This window comes from Pseudochaenichthys georgianus, chromosome 3, assembly GCF_902827115.2.
Source record: "Pseudochaenichthys georgianus chromosome 3, fPseGeo1.2, whole genome shotgun sequence".
Lineage (NCBI taxonomy): Eukaryota > Metazoa > Chordata > Actinopteri > Perciformes > Channichthyidae > Pseudochaenichthys > Pseudochaenichthys georgianus.
In genome coordinates this window covers 1,915,176-1,935,232 of record NC_047505.1, presented here as the reverse complement: position 1 = coordinate 1,935,232, position 20,057 = coordinate 1,915,176, and the positions used below count along the sequence as shown (strand labels likewise).

At 41.6% G+C, this 20,057-nt stretch overlaps 1 protein-coding gene across 1 annotated transcript in view; it reads left to right on the top strand.

Annotated features, from left to right (window-relative positions):
* Positions 1-20,057, top strand: part of LOC117465879 (anoctamin-9-like) — a 58,488-nt gene that overhangs the window by 16,801 nt on the left and 21,630 nt on the right. The window contains exons 3-11 of the mRNA XM_034108948.2: positions 3,080-3,202; positions 3,397-3,536; positions 5,420-5,469; positions 5,619-5,677; positions 10,139-10,218; positions 14,782-14,916; positions 17,595-17,688; positions 19,451-19,511; positions 19,649-19,731. Coding sequence (XP_033964839.1) covers positions 3,080-3,202; positions 3,397-3,536; positions 5,420-5,469; positions 5,619-5,677; positions 10,139-10,218; positions 14,782-14,916; positions 17,595-17,688; positions 19,451-19,511; positions 19,649-19,731 — 825 coding nt within the window. The remainder of the gene's footprint in view (positions 1-3,079; positions 3,203-3,396; positions 3,537-5,419; positions 5,470-5,618; positions 5,678-10,138; positions 10,219-14,781; positions 14,917-17,594; positions 17,689-19,450; positions 19,512-19,648; positions 19,732-20,057) is intronic.

The following is a 20,057-nucleotide window of genomic DNA, read 5'->3' as shown; positions in this document are numbered from 1 at the left end:
TTCAAGTATCTCGGGGTCTTGTTCTCGAGTGAGGGATCAATGGAGCGTGAGATGGGCCGGAGAATCGGAGCAGCGGGAGCGGTATTGCAGTCGCTTTACCGCACCGTTGTGACGAAAAGGGAGCTGAGCCGGAAGGCAAAGCTCTCTGTCTACCGGGCCATTTTCGTTCCTACCCTCACCTATGGTCATGAAGGATGGGTCATGACCGAAAGAACGAGATCGCGGATACAAGCGGCCGAGATGGGTTTCCTCCGCCGGGTGGCTGGTGTCTCCCTTAGAGATAAGGTGAGAAGTTCGGTCATCAGGGAGGGACTCGGAGTTGAGCCGCTCCTCCTTCGCGTCGAAAGAAGCCAGTTGAGGTGGTTCGGGCACCTAGTTAGGATGCCACCTGGGCGCCTCCCTAGGGAGGTGTTCCAGGCACGTCCAGCTGGGAAGAGACCAAGGGGTAGACCTAGGACCAGGTGGAGGGATTATATCTCTTCGCTGGCCTGGGAGCGCCTTGGGATCCCCCAGTCAGAGCTGGTTGATGTCGCCAGGGAAAAGAAAGTTTGGGGCTCTCTGCTGGAACTGCTGCCCCCGCGACCCGACCACGGATAAGCGGGAGAAGATGGATGGATGGACAAAAATAATCATCCTCCCACTCGGAGTGAAAATTATATATTTTGGGCTTTTTTGCTTCTGCCATAATTGCGGTCTTGTGTGTGTGCGGACTGTCACTCCTGTTGACACGGACAACGTCAGTGAAATAGTGCCCACTGCCCACCGGCCACGCCCCGACACCTGGGGTCACGTCAATCACAAAGCTTTGATGCGTTCACATGCATTATTCTGGCACAGGAAGATTATGTTATAGACAGGGGTGCACATAACTGGTACGCATGCACGGCAAAAATCTGAAATGAGTACCGTCACTTGTGTCACAATGCGCATTTGCGTACCGACGTACTTGTGAAGCTTTTCCAGAAGGCGGTTAGATCACCGGACGACAAAGTCGGTCTCCGTGTGCACAGACAGGGCTGCTGTTAACGTCGGTCTGTATAACGGAATTGTGCCACAACTACGCCAACCGGCTGCGGAGGGAGACTCTCCCCCCCCCCTTCTGAGAACTGCGCTAAAACAGTTGATCACAACGTTCAAGCTCTGTGGTCATGAAGTACTCCACTAGCCCCCCCCTCCCCCCCGGTTGACGTTCGCGATACAGAGGGCTTCATCAAATAACTTTGAGTGGAGCCAGAAGTTGGAGTACCAAACACTGACTCCAGGTACTCATCTGAGCACCTCACTGAGAAAGTTATGTGCACCCCTGGTTATAGAACATTAACGATAAAACAGAATATTGTTGTTCTATTTTTAGACAAATCTCGCGATCGACTCGGAATCTCCGATCGCAATCGACTTGTTGGGCACCCCTGCTCTACATCATCATCAAATGGTTCTCTCTTCCTAAATCATTTGCAAGGCCCTCTGAGCAGAGAATTGTTTGGCCATCTTGATCAGTTGTGATAAGGACCCAAACTGGCGAAGCTTTATTTATTTCCTTAAAATAGGTTGAACAATGAATTTCAGTCATTTAACGGTTAGATGTTGTAATTCTGATTCCATAGATGTGTCTCCCATCACCTAACACCACTGACTATTCTCTCAACTCAGTGTTTACATTCTAAAGAAAATCAATAATATCCTTAAAAACTACAAGTTCCATTATATCAGCTTTGTACCGTGATGCAAAACGACAACATATTTTAAGTTTATTTTTGGTATACAAAGAGCTGTTGTGATAAGGGTTTTAGAAAAGCCTATCTATCGATTTAATCAATATGAAAATAAGCCAAATTACTATTGATACTGCAAAGAGACGTATTGTGTGAAGAGAAATGAAAGATGTTGCGTGCGTTATATTTATGATCCACTGCATGCATTCAGTTTTGTTGTCAGAGGTCTTCCAGTTTGTCCAAATGTCTTCTCATCAGGGCTCTATAAATAAAGAACTACGGCAGATATGTAATATTTAATGCAGCCGAACCGTGTATTACAATGCCGTTATGTGATGACTTCCAAAGAGAAAAGCAATCACACACGGAATAACCATGGGCGTCGCCTGGGGTAGGCATCCGGGGCTAAAGTCATGGGTAGTGTAATGTCTTTGTTCTATCCAAAACTCAGAGGGACATTTTTGTCTCGTCGAAAGGGAAAAACACAAAAGCATTGAACACAATTAAAACCAATGAATGTTGTGTAATTACAGTAAGGACACACTGGTGTTTTTTTATTTGATGAGTACTGCAGATATCACTGTAAAATCAACCGACAGTGATGAGATTACTAATTTCCGTGCTTTGCAGCGAGAGCTACATCCCTAGCAACCACGTTACTATGAAAACGGCAACACCGGAAATACTGTTTTCACTCCGAGAGATGACGATAACTTTACATGGACACTGGCCAATCCAAAACCTCTTTAGTAACATACGTAGTATATAAACATTTCCCTGGTGAGACCTGAACAAATCTTCGTATTCTCCACAAAATGTTGTGTTATAGTGAACCAAAAGTCGTGATGGAGGCTTGCTTGTCAACATCCGGGTATTTCTCCAATGGTTAACAATCCTGTGACGTTTTGAGGGGGTGAAATCGTGTCATCCTGACATTTCCCAGTGGACCAACGGGACATGTTCACGTCTAGCCATGATACCAGGTTGGACCAAATGGTCGTCAGAAAGAATATCAGCGCAAGCTCACCCTGGTCAAATGTTAACATTAGTTTATTTTATTAAACGTTACATTTTCCAAATCTCTCTCAGCTGACTGTATATGGTCCTACAGTGTCTCTAGTAACAGTCTGCTGCACCATAGAATGTCCAAATGGACCAGTCAGACGTGAGTATTCCATTAAGCAATGCAGAGATGTTTGACCAAAACCTGTTTTGCAAAGATCTGTAGTGCATTTGACTGTTTACAGTTGAGGTTTAACATCTTTCATTTGTTTTATTTTTCTCTTTCCTTTATCTGGACCAAACTAAGTATAATACTTATTTTGAGCTGCTTAACAATGTTGAACAATATGTTGTTTTTTGAACAGCCCACCCAGAAGACATATGACTATGTACTGGTGGCCCATCAGGTGGATGATGAAAGGGACCAGAAGGCTCAGAGACAGAGAGCCTTCATCCAGAAGCTAGAAGAGAAAAACATCACAGTTAAAGTGAGTCTGCCTCCGTTACGCATTACATATCATTATCTGAGGCTTTTACCCAAAGTGACTTACATACACTCAACACCGTAGACAATTCTTTAAAAACACTGTGATCTGACACCTGACTCGATGTACTGATAAGGATTGTATGAATCAAAGAAGACAAAGTGTCCTTTATTGTGTGTGCTGTTTTTGTGTGTTAGAGGATTGAACATGAAGACAAAATATTTTTTGGCATCCGTGCTCCCAATGAGATGTTCAAAGACTACCAGTACCTGCTCAAAGTCTCTGACTCCTGCAACTGGTGTGGAGATGTAAAGGGCTCTGTCACCCAGGCTACCAGGTAATATACACATATACATATAGATTTGATTGTATCACTGCTCTGACCGAAGTCCTTGTTTAAGAAGAAACAGCATATTTGTTCCTGTATGCACACTGATCAGAGGGCATCAGATGAATGCTGCTTCATAAAATTCTTCCACATGAAAGTCTGCAGCAACTTTGAGCAACAACACTGCTTTAACTTCCTTGCTTTTTTTCTTAAACAGATAGTACTGCTCTGCAGAGGTGTGGAGTCAGACTCGAGTCACCAATTTGATGACTTTGGACTCGACTTGACAAAATCACAAAACACTTGCGACTCGACTTGGAATTGAACACCAATGACTCGGGACTTGACTTGGACTTGAGCCTTCTGACTTGAGGTGACTTGATAATTTAATTCAGAGGTCTCCAACACGCAGATCGCGAGATGCCGCTAGAAGAGCAGACTCCCGTCGGGGAGAACAGAATCTTCAGCCGCTCCTACTCTTGCTGAGAATCCTTGCAGGCAGGGGCGGGACTTTATTTTGCTCAGCCAACATGCGGCCAATCATATGCGAAGACACACTAGGATCATACCATTATGTGAAAGAAGGGTGGGGGGGCAGATGCTCCAAAGACAGCAGGTGTAGTGGTACAGGCCAGCTACAGGGAGACGGGGAGCCGGATTTAAATGCAAGCGCGTGGGTCAATTCATTTGCGAAAACCGAAAAAAGAAGCAGCATCTGGCTGCATTTCAATGATATTGGAGAAAGCAAAGCTGAGTGCAGGATTTGTAAAATGAAAATAACCTTCAGAGCAGGTTTTTTTTTTTGGTAACCACTCAGGATTTATTGTCAGAGGTGGGAGAAGTTCAGATCTTGTACTTGAGTAAAAGTACCAGAGTGTAGGAATACTCGGTTACAATAAAAAGTCCTGCATTCAAAATGTTACAAGTAAAAGTAGAAAAGTATTGGCATCAAAATATAGTTAAAGTACCACCTGCAGAGGGATCTAGATCCAGGTGTTCTCTTCCCCATAGAGACCGCTGGCTGAACATTATCCCTTGCATAGAGATAGATTGTGGGTCCCTTCTAACATGTTGTACACAGTGGAAATAAACATTCTGGTCACCTCAATATCAGGGATCTTATACATTAAACTCTTTCTGAATCAAACCATCACGGTAGCATTACCTACCTTAAAATAGAAGAAAACACGTTACTTTACCAGCAGAGAGAAAATGGATTATTAAATTATTAATGTGACTAATAAAGAGCAGTTTGATTATCTATTTTTATTTTATGTACAGCACTTTGGCTCAACCAAAAATCGTTTATAAATGTGCTATATAAATAAAACTTGAAGTATTATTCTGTTGATCGATGTCATTACATTTGGGGAAAAGCACATAATGACTTGTTAAAGACTCGTTTTGTCAAAGTTTAGGACTTGGACTTGACTTGAACTTGCCCATCCTGACTTGAGACTTGACTCGGACTTGCAAACCAATGACTTGGTCCCACCTCTGCTGCTCTGTGTACCCTACCATGCAATAATGCAACAAGCCAAATACAACTTGATTTAAAAATAAGGCTGAACACACTTTCTGGAGCTGATGCAGATTCATCCCCAGTCACCTCACTGTCTACGCGAATGAAAGTGTTCATTCAAGCCCTGGTGACTTATGTCCTGCCCTCAACACAATATATGGAGTATATTATAGTATGTTGGAGCTGGGAAATGTGGATTCAACCAAACTGTTTTATGTAAAAAGGTTGTGTTCTGTGTGGGAGCCAGGTGGGTCTGTGGGTGGTGCATACTAACACCTGTGCAGTCGGCATTATTCATGCTGTTTAAAACTTCTCATTCGGATCCTGCCCGGGGTTTTTTCTCTTACTGCAACATTTATTATTCCTCCAGGATCCGAATTGTCCATTTCATCCTTCATCAGACCTTCATCAACACAGGAGGTGAGTGTGATTTATTTCAAAGAACTCTATATTATCACCTCTATTTTGACTATTCACAGGCAGCCATGTAAATTGATAATTAACCATGTTTTGATATTTTGAGTTCCCTGATGCTGATTTTTCCTGCTTTTGGTATGGCTATTGATCAGAAAACCTGGAGGAACTGATAAAGAAGGGTGTGTTTGAAACCATGTTCTGCCTCCATGAAGTAAGTCCTCCTTCAATCTTATTATTTTTGCTGGGACAATTGCAAAATCAGGTTTTTAGTCCTTCAGGATTGATCACCTGCTGGTACCATCTGATGGTTATATTGACCGGAATGACACATCTGCACACTTAACTATCACCTGACAATGTGCCAAACTATATTATAAAATATATAACTATATATATATTATATATATATATATATTAGGGCTGTCAAACGATTACAATTTTTAATCAGATGAATCACAGCTTAAAAATTAATTAATCATGATTAATCACCATTCGAACTATGTCCAAAATATGCCATGTATTTATGTATATTGTTGGGAATGGAAAGATAAATGAAAGAAGGCGGATATATCCATTTAACATACACTATCTATGTTTATTATAACATTTTTCTGCATGTCAAAATGAAAGACAACCCACACACCTATCAATCATCAAACCGTGGGGTCTTAATTCATTACGTGTTGATTTCTATCAACGGGGGAGTACTTCAGGAAAGTCGACAAGAGGGGGGAGTACTTCGTGACCACAGTGTGAACGTTGTGATCAGCTGTTTTAGCGCAGTTCTCCAGTGAAGGGGTGAGTCTCCCTCCGCAGCCGGTTGGCGTAGTTTTGGCACAAGTCCGTTGTACAGACCGACGTTAACAGCAGCCCTGTCTGTGCACACGGAGACCGACTCTGTCGTCCGGTGATCTAACCGCCTTCTGGAAAAGCTTCACAAGTATGTCGGTACCCAAATGCGCTTTGTGACACAAGTGACGGTACGCATTTCAGATTACGCACATACCCTGCGTACCAGTTATGTGCACCCCTGTACCAGAGCCATATTATTACTATTATATGGCTCTGCCCTGTACTACAGCAAAAGTATATTTCAAAACCGTGGCTACTGAAATCAATCTTACTAACTGCTGTCTGTGCAATTTACTCCGCGAGTTGGCAGACTTTATTTTGCTTACTTTAACATCATTTTTCATGGTGGGGCTAAGCCATTTCTTGGTATGGGTGTAGCCTACCCCAGCGTTGCCACTGGTGGCACGTATGGGGCGGGACATTCTGCACATGCGTTAAATGCGTTAAATATTTTAACGCAATTAATTCAAAAAATTAATTACCGCCGTTAACGCGATCATTTTGACAGCACTAATATATATATATAAAAACACGTATTTCCCCATCTTAATCCAGATATTGAAGGCGCTGATTGAAAACTAAGGTTAATACATATTTGATCTTATAAGAAAAGGTTTTACTGGTAGAATGTGTTTCCTGAGAGGAAGTGAGGAGATGTTTCCCTCTGTCAAAGTGTATGAACTAAAGAAACAATCACTGAAGTGGCAGTCAGCTGAAAATGCAAAGCTCCTACCTAAAAGTGTTTTGTATTATAAGGAAGACGGAAGAGAAAGAAAGATTTGTCAGCAAACTGAAATGTATTGGACATCATCATGTGATACACTTGCACACATAACTGCTGGTGTATTATGTTTGAGCCTGGTATAAACTGCTGAAAAACCGGATAACTTAACTAACGGATATTAGAAGCTGTTTTTACAACAATGTGGAGGGAAAGTCCTCTCCTGTCAGACTGAGAGACTCAGGTGAGCTAAAGGACTCTGAGTGTTTAGATTGTTCACTTTAGTCTAAGTTATCTCAGTGGGATTCAAATTGTTTGGTCACCATTTATGTAAACCAGTATGTCCAAGGCACACCTTTTTATATGATCATTATAGGTATAAAAAAACAAGAGAATAAATGAAAAACTGGTATGAAATACTATATGACAGTAAAACAAGAATACAGTTTAAAAGGGGAGTGATTAATAAAATATCCATAAAGAAAAAGTAAATCTGTGTACAGTTTTGTTTCATATGGGTGCTGAGAGATGTATCAATAGATATCCTAATGTTGCTCTCAAAAAGTGCACCAGATTGATGCTTTTAACTTCAATATAAAAAAATCTTCCCGTGGGAGCATGCCCCCGGACCCCCCTAGAGGATGTTAGGTCCACCACCCACTTATAAAATAGCACTTTGTCCCTGCTTACACCTAGCCTACATGCCGTGAGCTAATCATCGAGCCTTCATTGTAAGAGTCGCGGGTACACTGTGTATGTGCGTGTGGGGAGTTGCAGTAGAAAATTCAACTGTAGCGCCCGGTACATTAATGGGAAACCCTCAGAGATGGGGTCGTTACTAAAAAAAAGTAATATATTACATATTACATATTACTTTAAAAAAAAGTAATATATTACACTACTTCGTTACTATCTACATAAAGTAATTCGTTACTTTACTCGTTACTTTACTCGTTACTTTACTCGCAGGGCCGGCCCGCCCCTCCCTACAGGCAGATCACGCAGACTGCTAAAGTTTCAAATGTTCTCTTTAGTTCAGTTTCCATTGTCGCATAAGACTGATCCAGATAGCTCCTGAATGTTTTCCTATCTGACCATGGCTGTCCTCTGTCTCCTGCTATCTGACCGTGGCTATCCTCTGTCTCCTGCTATCTGTATATTTTGCGCAGTCTATCTCTGCTCACGCTGTTGCGTCAGCGTGTTCTCCTGCGTGTTGGCCATGTGTTGCACTGGAGTCAGACTTCAGCCGAGCACGTACGAACTGCGCATGCGTGAGTGGCAATAACTCTCCTTACCAGCAGGCAGCGGTAGTGTGTATTCGACATTCAAAACAAGCAACAACCGGAAAACAGAGAAGAAGAACTACGTGTGTGTGTGTGTGTGTGTGTGTGTGTGTGTGTGTGTGTGTGTGTGTGTGTGTGTGTGTGTGTGTGTGTGTGTGTGTGTGTGTGTGTGTGTGTGTGTGTGTGTGTGTGTGTGTGTGTGTGTGTGTGTGTGTGTGTGTGTGTGTGAGTGTGTGTGTGTGTGTGTGTGTGTGTGTGTGTGTGTGTGTGTGTGTGTGTGTGTGTGTGTGTGTGTGTGTGTGTGTGTGTGTGTGTGATATAAAATAAATAAACAACAGCTATGTGCGTTAGCTTCACCTAGCATGTGTTCTTTGCAGGTGTTTGTTGAGGTTTGATTATGACTGATTTTAGAAAGTAACGCGTGTCGGGGCAATGTTAGTAACTGTAGTGTGATTACTGGATTATAAAAGTAGAGCGTTACACTACTCCGTTACCGACAAAGTAATATTATTACAGTAACGCGTTACAAAGTAACGCGTTACACCCAACTCTGGAAACCCTACATCAGGGGTCGGCAACAGGCGGACCGCGGTCCGGATCCGGACCCAGACGCCGACCTATACGGACCCGGAGCTATAATCAATACATTAATAGGGGATTTTTCGGCACTTTTTTAACGCTGATTTGGGTGACTTGTGTAATTCGTGGAGAACCGAAGAGTTTTAGTTTTGGGGGTGGGGGGGGAGGGAGTCAGTCCGACAGACGGACAACTTCTCACTTCAAAAAAGAAGAAGAAATCTAGACCGCAAAAATAATTAAACAAGGGAATACCTGTTTTTCCTGGCCAAGGACAGGTTCATGACCACAACACGAGCGTAACGTGTCTTCACGTGGTATATGTCTCGTCTGAAAGGAGTGCTGAGCACCGGAACGCCGCTCCAGCCCTTAAAATATTGCAATACCCATAAGGAGCCGTACACATGCCGCAGTGTTTGCGTGGCTGTGTCTTTAGTTGTAAGCACAGTGGCGATCTGTTGTTATTAGCATCTGGTTAGCTAGCTATGCTAACGAAAGAGCTTTTCTACAACCAGGTGGAAGAGAGCTCTCTCCTGAGAGGCTCAAATAACATCAGCTCAGTGAGGTTAAGGCACACCTTGATATGATCATTATAGTTATTAATGAGACTAAATGAAAAACAGGTATAAAATACTATATGACAGCAACAAAAAAAGTTGTTAAAAATAACAAGAATAGAGTTGAAAAGGGGAGTGATTTGTAAAATATCCAAAAAGGAAAATAGGCTACAGTTCTGTTTCATATGGGTGTTGAGAGATGTATCCATAGATCTCTTAATGTTGCTCTCAAAGTGCACCACATTGATGCATTTAACTTCAATATTTAAACATTACACATATCCACAGTATTTAAGTAATGTTAATTGACAATAAATATTGTTGTTTTTGAATTGTACTTTCTTTATTTGATTGGCAGTCAGTTGTTGATTACATGCAGACGTTGATAAAGCTACAGGTTACTTCAATATATATCACACTAATTCATGAAGCAACTTAGACATTTTGATGTTCCGGACCTTTGCATGGGGACATTTTCTCTAACTGGACCTCGTTGAATTTTAGTTGAAGACCCCTGCCCTACATGTTTGTGCACCCTCTATGAAACGTCAAGCTACCCCACAGCACCCCCAAAATAAATCTCGGGCGCCACCCATTTGTAATATTAATGTTACAAAGTGTAAATGCATATTGAGTAGGACAAACACCCGATGTATGTGCTGATATTTGACCATGGTTCACAGAGAAAGAAGCAGAAGCAGCTGAAGAAGAAGTGGGCTCGATGGTCGGGTCTGTTTACAGGACAACCAGTCAACGATGTCAAGTTAGTGTCTGTCTGTCTGTCTGTCTGTCTGTGTGTCTGTGTGACACTAATTGTTGGAGCTTTGTAGGTGGAATTCTTTCCCATTCTTGCTTGATGTACACCTTCAGTTGCTCAATAGTCCAGGGTCTCCTTTGTTGTATTTTGTGCTTCATAATGCACCCCACATGTTCAATGGAGAACGGTCTAGTACCCCCACTCTTTTCACTACGGAGTCAAGCTGTTGCGTGTGAATGTGGCTTGGCATTTTCCTGCTGAAATAAGCAGGGACGTTCCTGAAAAAGATGTCGCTTGGAGGGCAGCATACGTTGCTCCAAAACCTGTCTGTACCTTTCAGCATTAATGGGCACGAACACCCCCCCACACTATCACAGATGCTGGCTTTGAACTTTGCACTGATAACAATCTGGATGGTCCTGTTCCTCTTTAGCCGACACGACGTCCATGATTTCTAAAAACTATTAGGAATGTGGACTCATCAGACCACAGAACACTTTTCCACTCTGCAACAGTCCATCTCAGATGAGCTCAGCCCAGAGGAGCCGGCGGAGTTTCTGGGTAGAGATGGCAGTCCTTTGAGTCGTGAGTCAGCATCACCAAGAGCGTAGAAGTCCTACCGGTGAAATAGGAGCCCATAGTCTCCAACTTCAAATACATTTTAGAGCTACTAGTGAGGGCGGCAGTCCACTGTTTGTGTATTTGTAATTTTTAATTTGCCACTTGAGATTTGCATTTCACGAGCATATTAAACTAACGTTACATTAACCTCCGCTACACATGATCGAACAACGTTTGTGTCTTAATGCTTGTTTATTGCAGTATTTGGTCGTCAAATGATCTGTGCACAGTATGCATCTACGTTATCACAAACAGACAGGGTCAGCGTCATGGGGGGTCATTCGCGGGCCATGCCCCCCCAAATGAGTCACTGTGCCCCCCCCAACGCAGGGTGGGCAAGCCTTGCCACTTTGCCGTTTTTTTTTTTTTTTTTAATCATATAGGCTTAAGTGAAAACGTTTCCACTAAAGGTTTTTTGTGTGAAATACATCAGAAATAAAGAATACAAATATAAAACACAGCCTGAGGTGTGCTCACTGCTGCTCTCTGATTGGTGTGTTGCTTGACCAATGACCCCCGACCTTTGTTTTGTTATCATTACGTGGCTGTGTGTTTAGATGAAAGCCAGTGGCGATCTGTTCATCTGTTAAACTGCTTATACAGTAAAGCCATAGAAAATAATATGATATACAGTACAGTACAAGTAGCCTACTTCTGGGTCTCTGTGTTTCATTCAAGCTCGGCTCTGTCTGTGTGTGTGTGTGTGTGTGTGTGTGTGTGTGTGTGTGTGTGTGTGTGTGTGTGTGTGTGTGTGTGTGTGTGTGTGTGTGTGTGTGTGTGTGTGTGTGTGTGTGTGTGTGTGTGTGTGTGTGTGTGTGTGTGTGTGTGTGTGTGTGTGTGTGTGTGTGTGTGTGTGTGTGTGTGTGTGTGTGTGTGTGTGTGTGTGTGTGTGTGTGTGTGTGTGTGTGTGTGTGTGTGTGTGTGTGTGTGTGTGTGTGTGTGTGTGTGTGTGTGTGTGTGTGTGTGTGTGTGTGTGTGTGTGTGTGTGGCACGAGTGCATTTTGTGAGTGCGTGAGCGGTAACGTGGAATGTTGTTGTTAACATCTGGTTAGCTAGCTATGCTAACGGATATAAAGAGCTGTTTCTACACCAAGGTGGAGGACAGTCCTCTCCTGTCAGACTGAGAGGATCGTATAACCTCAGCTCAGTGAGGTAAGGACTCTCAGTGTTTAGAATCTAAACACTGAGAGTCCTTACCTCACTGAGCTATCTAAACTTTAGATAGTTAACTTTAGTGTAGGTTATCTCAGTGTGTCTCAAACGGTTTGGTCGCCATTTATGTAAACAAGTATTTGCGAGGAACACCTTTATATGATCATTATAGTTATTAAAAAATAAGAGAATAAATGAAAAACGGGTATGAAATACTATAGGACAGTAACACAAGAATACAGTTTAAAGGGGGAGTGATTAGTAAAATATCCATAAAGAAAAAGTAAATCTGTTTACAGTTCTGTTTTCATATGGATCCTGAGAGATGTAGCTGGAGCTTTTCCTGCCAGGAGTTTAAATCTGGGCTGAAATGGATCAGGGCCATTCTCATACACACATGCAGTATAGCCTGGACCGATATTTAGTTTTAATTTTGATCCTGGTGGACTGATCATATTGGGCTCTGAGACTGATTATTTGTTGTGACCTCAGTTCTGACTTTGGTCAAACACTTTGTGTTTTGTCTCATAGTGGCGTTTTGTCTCTTTTAATGAGTGCCACGGTCTCTGAACAAATGAGACGCACTGGCTCTGTGCTCCCTGTGGGCAGGATGAACATGAATGAGTCCACTCAGGGTTAAAAGCTCTGTTCTCACTGTCCACTTTCCTCTTCTTGGAGAGCGCCATGTCTAATTATTTGTCTCTCCCTGTCTGCCGCTAACACGCCTGTTCACTCTCCTCTCTGCTTCTCTCCCTGTATCGCTAATTATTCTCTTCACTCACTTTCCTCTCCGCTTCTCTCTGCCGCGCTCTCATCTCTTCTTCTGTGTTTCTCTCCCTGTATCGCACTCTCGTCTCTTCTTCTGTGTTTCTCTCCCTGTATCGCTCTCATCTCTTTCGCCCCCTGTCGGCGGCGGTTCAAATAGAATCGCCCCGTCAAATTGAAATCCCCTATTAATGTATTGATTATAGGTCCGGGTCCGTATACTGTAGGTCTGGGTCCGGATCCGGACCGCGGTCCGCCTGTTGCCGACCCCTGCTTTACAGGATGAGGTCGGTTTAAAATGCAGTGCTGGCTGAGGGGTCGAAGGTCACGGACATACAATGTTGGTTTTCAACCCCCCCTTACGTGCAGAGATTTCTCCGGATTCTCTGAATCTTTTGATGACGTTATGGACTGTAGATGATTAAATCCCTAAATTCCTTGCAATTGTACGTTGAGAAATATTGTTCTTAAACTGTTGGACCTTTTGCTCACGCAGTTTTTCACAAAGTGGTCAACCTCGCCCTACCTTGCTTGTGAACGACTGATTTCAGGGATGATCCTTTTATACCCGATCATGACACTCACCTGTTCACCTGCAGAGGTGGCAAAAGTACACACTCTCTTTACTCAAGTAGAAGTATAGATACTTGTGTAAAAAAAGACTTTGGTAGAAGTACTGATTCAACTTTTTACTTAAGTAAAAGAACAAAAGTACACACTCTATACTTAAGTAGAAGTACAGATACTTGTGTAAAAAAGTACTTTGCTAAAAGTAGAAGTACTGATTCAACATTTTATTTAGGTAAAAGTACAGTCTCTGAAATGTACTCACAGTAAAAAGTAACTTTTAAACTGGCTGTTTTTGTGCAAAACTAACTGAATCTTACATCATATTAATATAATTGAAAAGAAGCTTAATTTCAACTTGTATTACTGCCATTCTGAATGTATTCAGTGTGAACAACAAAGTACCTGTATTTGCTGTCGCCAACATTGTAGATGGGTTCCTTTGCCTTAATATAGGCCTAAACAAATCCAACTAAAATGATTATCGTGCATTTTCTGCACCCACAACTTCAAACCTCTCCCTTAAGTAAGGCCATGGATGCGGGATGTCTTGCTGGTGGTCTGATGAATCGCCTCTTTCGATGTTATCTTCATTCGTCCTGTGGCTGACTGTACCTGCGTTACTCTTGGATACTATGCCGTTAGACCTTTCTCCCGTCTCTGCCAAGCTGCTTCGTCATACGTCTTTTACGTTGTTTTCGTCTGTCGGGCATGATCTGCACACCATGGCTCGTCTTCTCTACTTGTCACATCCATTTAGTTTTAAATCAGTCTTGATGTCGGGGAAGGCCCGCAATGATGCTAAAATAATTGGTAATTCACCTCACATGCATTAAAACGAAAGTAACGAGCCTGTTTTGTAAATGTAAGAAGTAGAAAGTACAGATATTTGTGTTTTTAAAATGTAGGAAGTCAAAAGTCTTCAGAAAAATAAATACTTAAATAAAGTACAGATACCTGAAAAATCGACTTAATTACAGTAACAAAGTATTTCTACTTCGTTACTTCCTACCTCTGTTCACCTGTGGAAGGTTCCAAACAGGATTTTTTTTCAGCATTCCTCAACCTTCCCAGTCTTTTGTTGCCCCTGTCCCAGCTTTTTTGTACGTGTTGCAGGCATCACAGTTTGTGGTGTTTTATGTAGATAATGTTATTGATTCGTAAAATGTGTGAAAATCGAGAAAGGGCACTTCTCTAAAAGCGTCATTGAAAATTATTGAGATTTGAATTTGATAACCTTGGAGATATGGGGACTCGATCAGATATTCCCAGTATACCCTCACTACTTGTTAAACCTTACAAGAGACCTGTTAACAAACATTAATCAAAATGGATTTTGTTTATGAAAATATCTGATTAAACACTAAACCAATAAAACATGAGAAAGTCCCAGGTGACCAAACCATTTTTATAGTCGCCAATGTTTTTTTACTTCATGTCTGCCGTTGTGTTTCCTCCCTGCAGGAATTACTTCGGAGAGAAAGTGGCTTTGTACTACCTGTGGCTGGGCTGGTATACCAAACTGCTGGTCCCGGCTGCTGCTCTGGGCGTGGTCGTTTTCCTTTATGGACTTGCATTTTTCAACTCCAACCCTCTAATGTGAGTCAGAAGCTGAGAAGGTAATATTATATGGTAAATGAACTTAAACGTGGGAAACACTGGTCTTTTTTGGTCATACACTTTAAGGATTTTTTTGATTTGGAATATTCTGGACATCTGTAGTTGTTGTAAATCACTCCATGTAATTATTTCTGATCTGTGTGTGGGAAAGTTTAGACCAATCAATCTATCAATAAACAACCAATCAAATTACATTTTTATACTACTTAAAGGTGGGGTAGGTAAGTTTCAGAAACCGGCTCGAGATACACTTTTTGTTATATTCCATGGAATGCTCTTAACATCCCGATAGCAATGAATATCTTAAGTGCTTTGACAAAAAATCCATTAAAAAATGTCATCTGTAGAAGCCGTAATACTGTAAAAAGGTACAACCAATCGATTGGATGGCCTACCTGCCTGTCAGCCTTCCATCGGGGCACAAACTTATCTCGTGCCCTCATTGGTCATGTGCGCGTTCGTGTGTGTTGGAGGAGGGGCTCTATAAGGAAGTGGCAGATTTTCTACGGTTGTGTATTTTCAAATTCTAGCGATCTCGAGCCGGTTTCTCAAACTTACCTACCCCACCTTTAACTATTGGCAGAGACACAAACACTCTGGGAATCATGCCCCAGATGTTGAGTTATAGTCTAGCAGGAAGGGCCCTCAGATTTTGAGATACCCCTACCCGAGGTAGAACAAAACACAACAATGATTTTTCTTATCTTTAGGGTCTCCCCTTAATGAAATTGATTGTTGTTAAATCAAAAAGGAAATTGGACTGAGCTGAGGTTCATAATTGCATCAACAACAGATGCAGCCTCGGAAAATCTGCCGCCAACAGAGGATGCATTTCAAAAAATGTTGAAATGCGTGTTTCAAGACAATGTTTCAGACAGCGATATGGAGTCACAGCCCGAACCCAATCCCTTGTTATGGAGTCCTGTTGGCAGGCGGTGGATTGTCAGAGATGGGGCCATTCAACCAGTGCTATTTACAAAACCCCCAGCACCTACAGAAGTGAGAGACATTACTCACTTGTATTGCAAAGATGCAAAGTGTGGAGAGAGTGGAAAGTGCCAGTGCCTCTCTGTTGGCCTTCCCTGTACGGAGCTCTGCACCTGCTGTACAGATGTCAAAATGTGTCTCCTAACGTTTCTGAGGAACCTGACATTTAACATTATATTCTAGTATCTCTATACTTGACCTCTCACCGAATTATTTGATGATTTATATACTGTACTTTGAATTAAGGTTCCAGTTTCAATAAAACCTGTACTATTTACACCTATGTTTTAGAGGCTTGCAATTTAGAACTAATACACTTTATTTTTATTGGGTTACTCTTATTCTGACTAGTTGGTGATGTAGGTCAGCCAACTGGTATTTCCCTCTCCAAATATGATGACCATCAGAGTGAGCATTCTTAACTTATAGGCTATTATGCCATCATGTTTTGGGACATGAATGTATAGAGAGAACGTGAGTGCATTCAAAAGAGGAAGAGAAAGGGATGAAAAGTGAACGTCGAATGTCCCCCGACAGTGGAAGTCTTTAGCAGCATAACTAGGGTCTGGTTCAAGGCAAGCCTGAGCCGGCCCTAACTATAAGCTTTATCAAAAAGGAAAGTCTTTAGGCTACTCCTAAATGTGGAGAGGGTGTCGGCCGCCCGAACACAAACTGGAATAACCATTCCTAGAATGCAGGGATATAATGGGTATAATGATGAGGACAAATTCTGATCCAAGATAAAGCCGAGACTCCTTACGGTGGTGCTGGAGGCCAAGTTAACGCCATCCAGAGTGAGTGTAGTGACTTTTTAACCTAATCTATACTTAAGCCACTGAGGGATTGGAGCGGAGAACTTTGTGAATACCAAGTGAATACTCCATCTTGTGTTCAATGGCAGAACTGCATGTTGCATTAAACTTGTGCAGTTAAAATAAAAACAAAGACACATATATTGTGGCTACAACAGTGAGTATATCTTTAGATAGTTTGTTTCAGAGTTCACTATAACTTCAGTTGTCTGTTTTTAACATCAAATAAATGCAGGTTATCTAAGTCCTTGAGTTAGTCTTGAATTGTATTTAGTTGATTAGTTTCATCAGGCTTGATTGATAAATATAATTGAGTATTATCCGCATACAAACTACTAAATGTAACAGAGTGATTCCTTATAATATTGCCTAACAGAAAAATATACAAGTTGAAAAGAATAGTACAGAGCCCTGTGGCACTCCATGACCAACTTTAGTTTGCATGGAAGATTCATCGTTGACACGTAAAAACTGAGATAGTACAGATAAAAAGGACTTAAAGCAGCTTAGTGTGGTAACAAAATGTATGTGGTCAGACTATCAATGTCAATGCCCTACCCCAGTTCAAGTTGTATTGTGTTCACTTTAGGTTGGTTTGGGTAGGTCTCTTGAATTTCATCACCCATTTCAAATACAAATGTTGATGAACGCCACAGGTTCTCCTAAATTACCTTTATTGGCCACTTTGGAACTAATATGATTTTGAGACTGGTTGTTGCATGAGGTCGAAATGTCTCTCAGTCTCTGTGATGAGTGACAATAACACTTTGTTACCTAAGTTTGTTCTGAAAAAAGAATCTTCTGAATGACATTTTATTCTGAAAAGCCTTTAGACTTTGACTCTCTGTGTGTCCTTAGTATGGAAGTGTGCCAGTCCAGCATCATTATGTGTCCTCGCTGTGATAAGAGGTGTGTCGTGTGGCAGCTGTCAGACACCTGCGCCTACGCCAAGGTAAGCTCTTCTTATGTCATGTCATTCTGTTGATTTGATCACTCGCATTGAAAAGAGCAATGGTAACACAACTTGATCCGTTGTTTACATTGCAAGTTGTGCTCCTTTTATGCTACACAATACAAATCTTAAATTATTTTATGGTGGGGTGTGGAGGATGACAGTGGAGGAGCTGTGTTTTATGCCAGATGGTATTATGCTGAACAGTAGGCGGGCGTTTGGTGTCTTCTTAGTTGGCTCTGTGCAGACACTTCTCCACACTAATCTAATCTTGTAAACAGAATAATCATGGGAGATATTAACCCATGCTGGATTTGCATGAACAAAATATGTATTTTTTTCTACTGAAATGTGTATGTGTGAAGAGGACATTGGATGTATCCAAAAACATCATTAAAAGTCAGGTGGAAAGTATTTCATGTGACGTGAGGCACATTCTACAGGAAGACTGGCAGATAAGTTGCACTCTGCCTTAGGTTTTTGCAAATGGATCTTACATGTGCTGAAAGTGTGTCCTGCGTCTTGTCTTCAGTGTGTGTACTGTATGGCATATGTGTGTAACCTGCTCCCTCTTCTGTCCTTGTGATTACTTGTGAGATTGGGTCAGATCTTATCAAGCCGGCCGGCCGTCACCAGTCAGTCTTGTGTAATGAGTGTTGAGCTATTGCTTTGTGAAGAAGAGGTGTGTCAGGACTTCACTTACTCCTGCTTTTGGGAAAAGCCTTATGTGATTTTTTTGTGTGTACCATATTTATGCTCTTCCTGCTTTATGAGAGATATCATGATTAGGCCTGCCCTCGACTGAAGGCTTTTTCTAGTCGACCAATAGTCGTCAATTCAGGCGATAAGTTGACTGATCGTCGCATGTATATTCTCAAATGGCAAAAAGTTAACCTCTATTCTCCCCAAGATTTGTACTGTTCAAGGGACTGACATTGAAAGGGTCACTACATATGAATATCTACATATCATATATTTACTATTGATCAGAACTTATCTTTCAGGTCACACACTGAAAATGTTGTTTCAAAGCTAAAACAAAAAGTAGGTTTCTTTTTCAGAAACAAATCCTGTTTCTCCTTTCAGACAAGGAAACATTTGATCTCTACAACGTTTTTACCTGTACTGGATTATGGTGATCTGCTTTACATGAATGCCTCTGAACAGTGCCTAAAGAGTTTGGATACAGTGTACCATTGTGCATTACGTGTTACTTTGTATGCTGCTGCTAATTGGCCATCTTTGTCTGCACGCAGACTCTCCTATTGGTAGGGTTTTATATATAAATCTCTGCTATGGCTGGTTCCCTCTTATATTTGTGTGTGTGTGTGTGTGTGTGTGTGTGTGAGAACAAGTAGCGAGGACACACTGAGATGTATGTCTAGTTTCTATCAGTCATATCTGAATATAAGAACCCAATAAATACTACACAGGAAATGGAACAATATGGGGATAATTACGATTATTATTAAGATGTTATGAAATGGATGTGGAGGAGATTTTTTTCCTGTGGAGTTTGCATGTCACCTTGAGGGGCTCGTCCTTTACTGACTCAGAAAGATCCACACTTTTGATTTCCTGTCTGACAAAATGAACTTAAAGACCAGGCAAACCTTTGAATGAAGTCTGAGAGGACTGCATTTCTTTTTTCTCCGACAAATAGACTAATGAAAAATGTGTCGACTAAGACTTTTTTTGTCCACTAACGTTTAGTCGACTAATTGGAGGCAGCCCTTATCATGGAGTGTTTATATCCACACAGATCAGCCACCTGTTTGACAATGAAGGAACTGTGGCTTTTGCTATGTGCATGGCAATCTGGGGTGAGTTTCTAATTAGATTTCATTCAATGTATTATGATATCCAACCCAATGTTCTTTACTATTAAGTCTTATCTAACATGTTCTACTCTTATATATAATCTAACGTGTTCCCTCTTTAACTGGTTGACTCTTTTCAGCCACTCTGTTCCTAGAGCTGTGGAAGAGACATCGAGCCAGACATGTTTCTCAGTGGAAGGTCTACGACTGGTGTGAGGAGGAGGTACACAAGTCACATTTAAATCTAGATCCTGTGTGTGGTTGTCTGTCGTGTTCTGTTTCATTTAATAATACATTTTAGATGGGTTGTTTTAACGATAGTTTATTAAATCTAAACCAATTGGCATAGGCAATTGTTTTAGACTAAATGAGCACCCATAATTAGTGAATCAGTTTAACGAGAAGAGAACTAGGGTTGTGTCATCTGCAGACATTATTGGAGAAAGAATGTTTGAGACATTTGACAAATCATAAACGTAGAAAAGGAATAATAATGGTCCCTAAAAGGACCCCTGTGGGACCCCTAGAGTAGTCTGGCTTTGCTGGAAT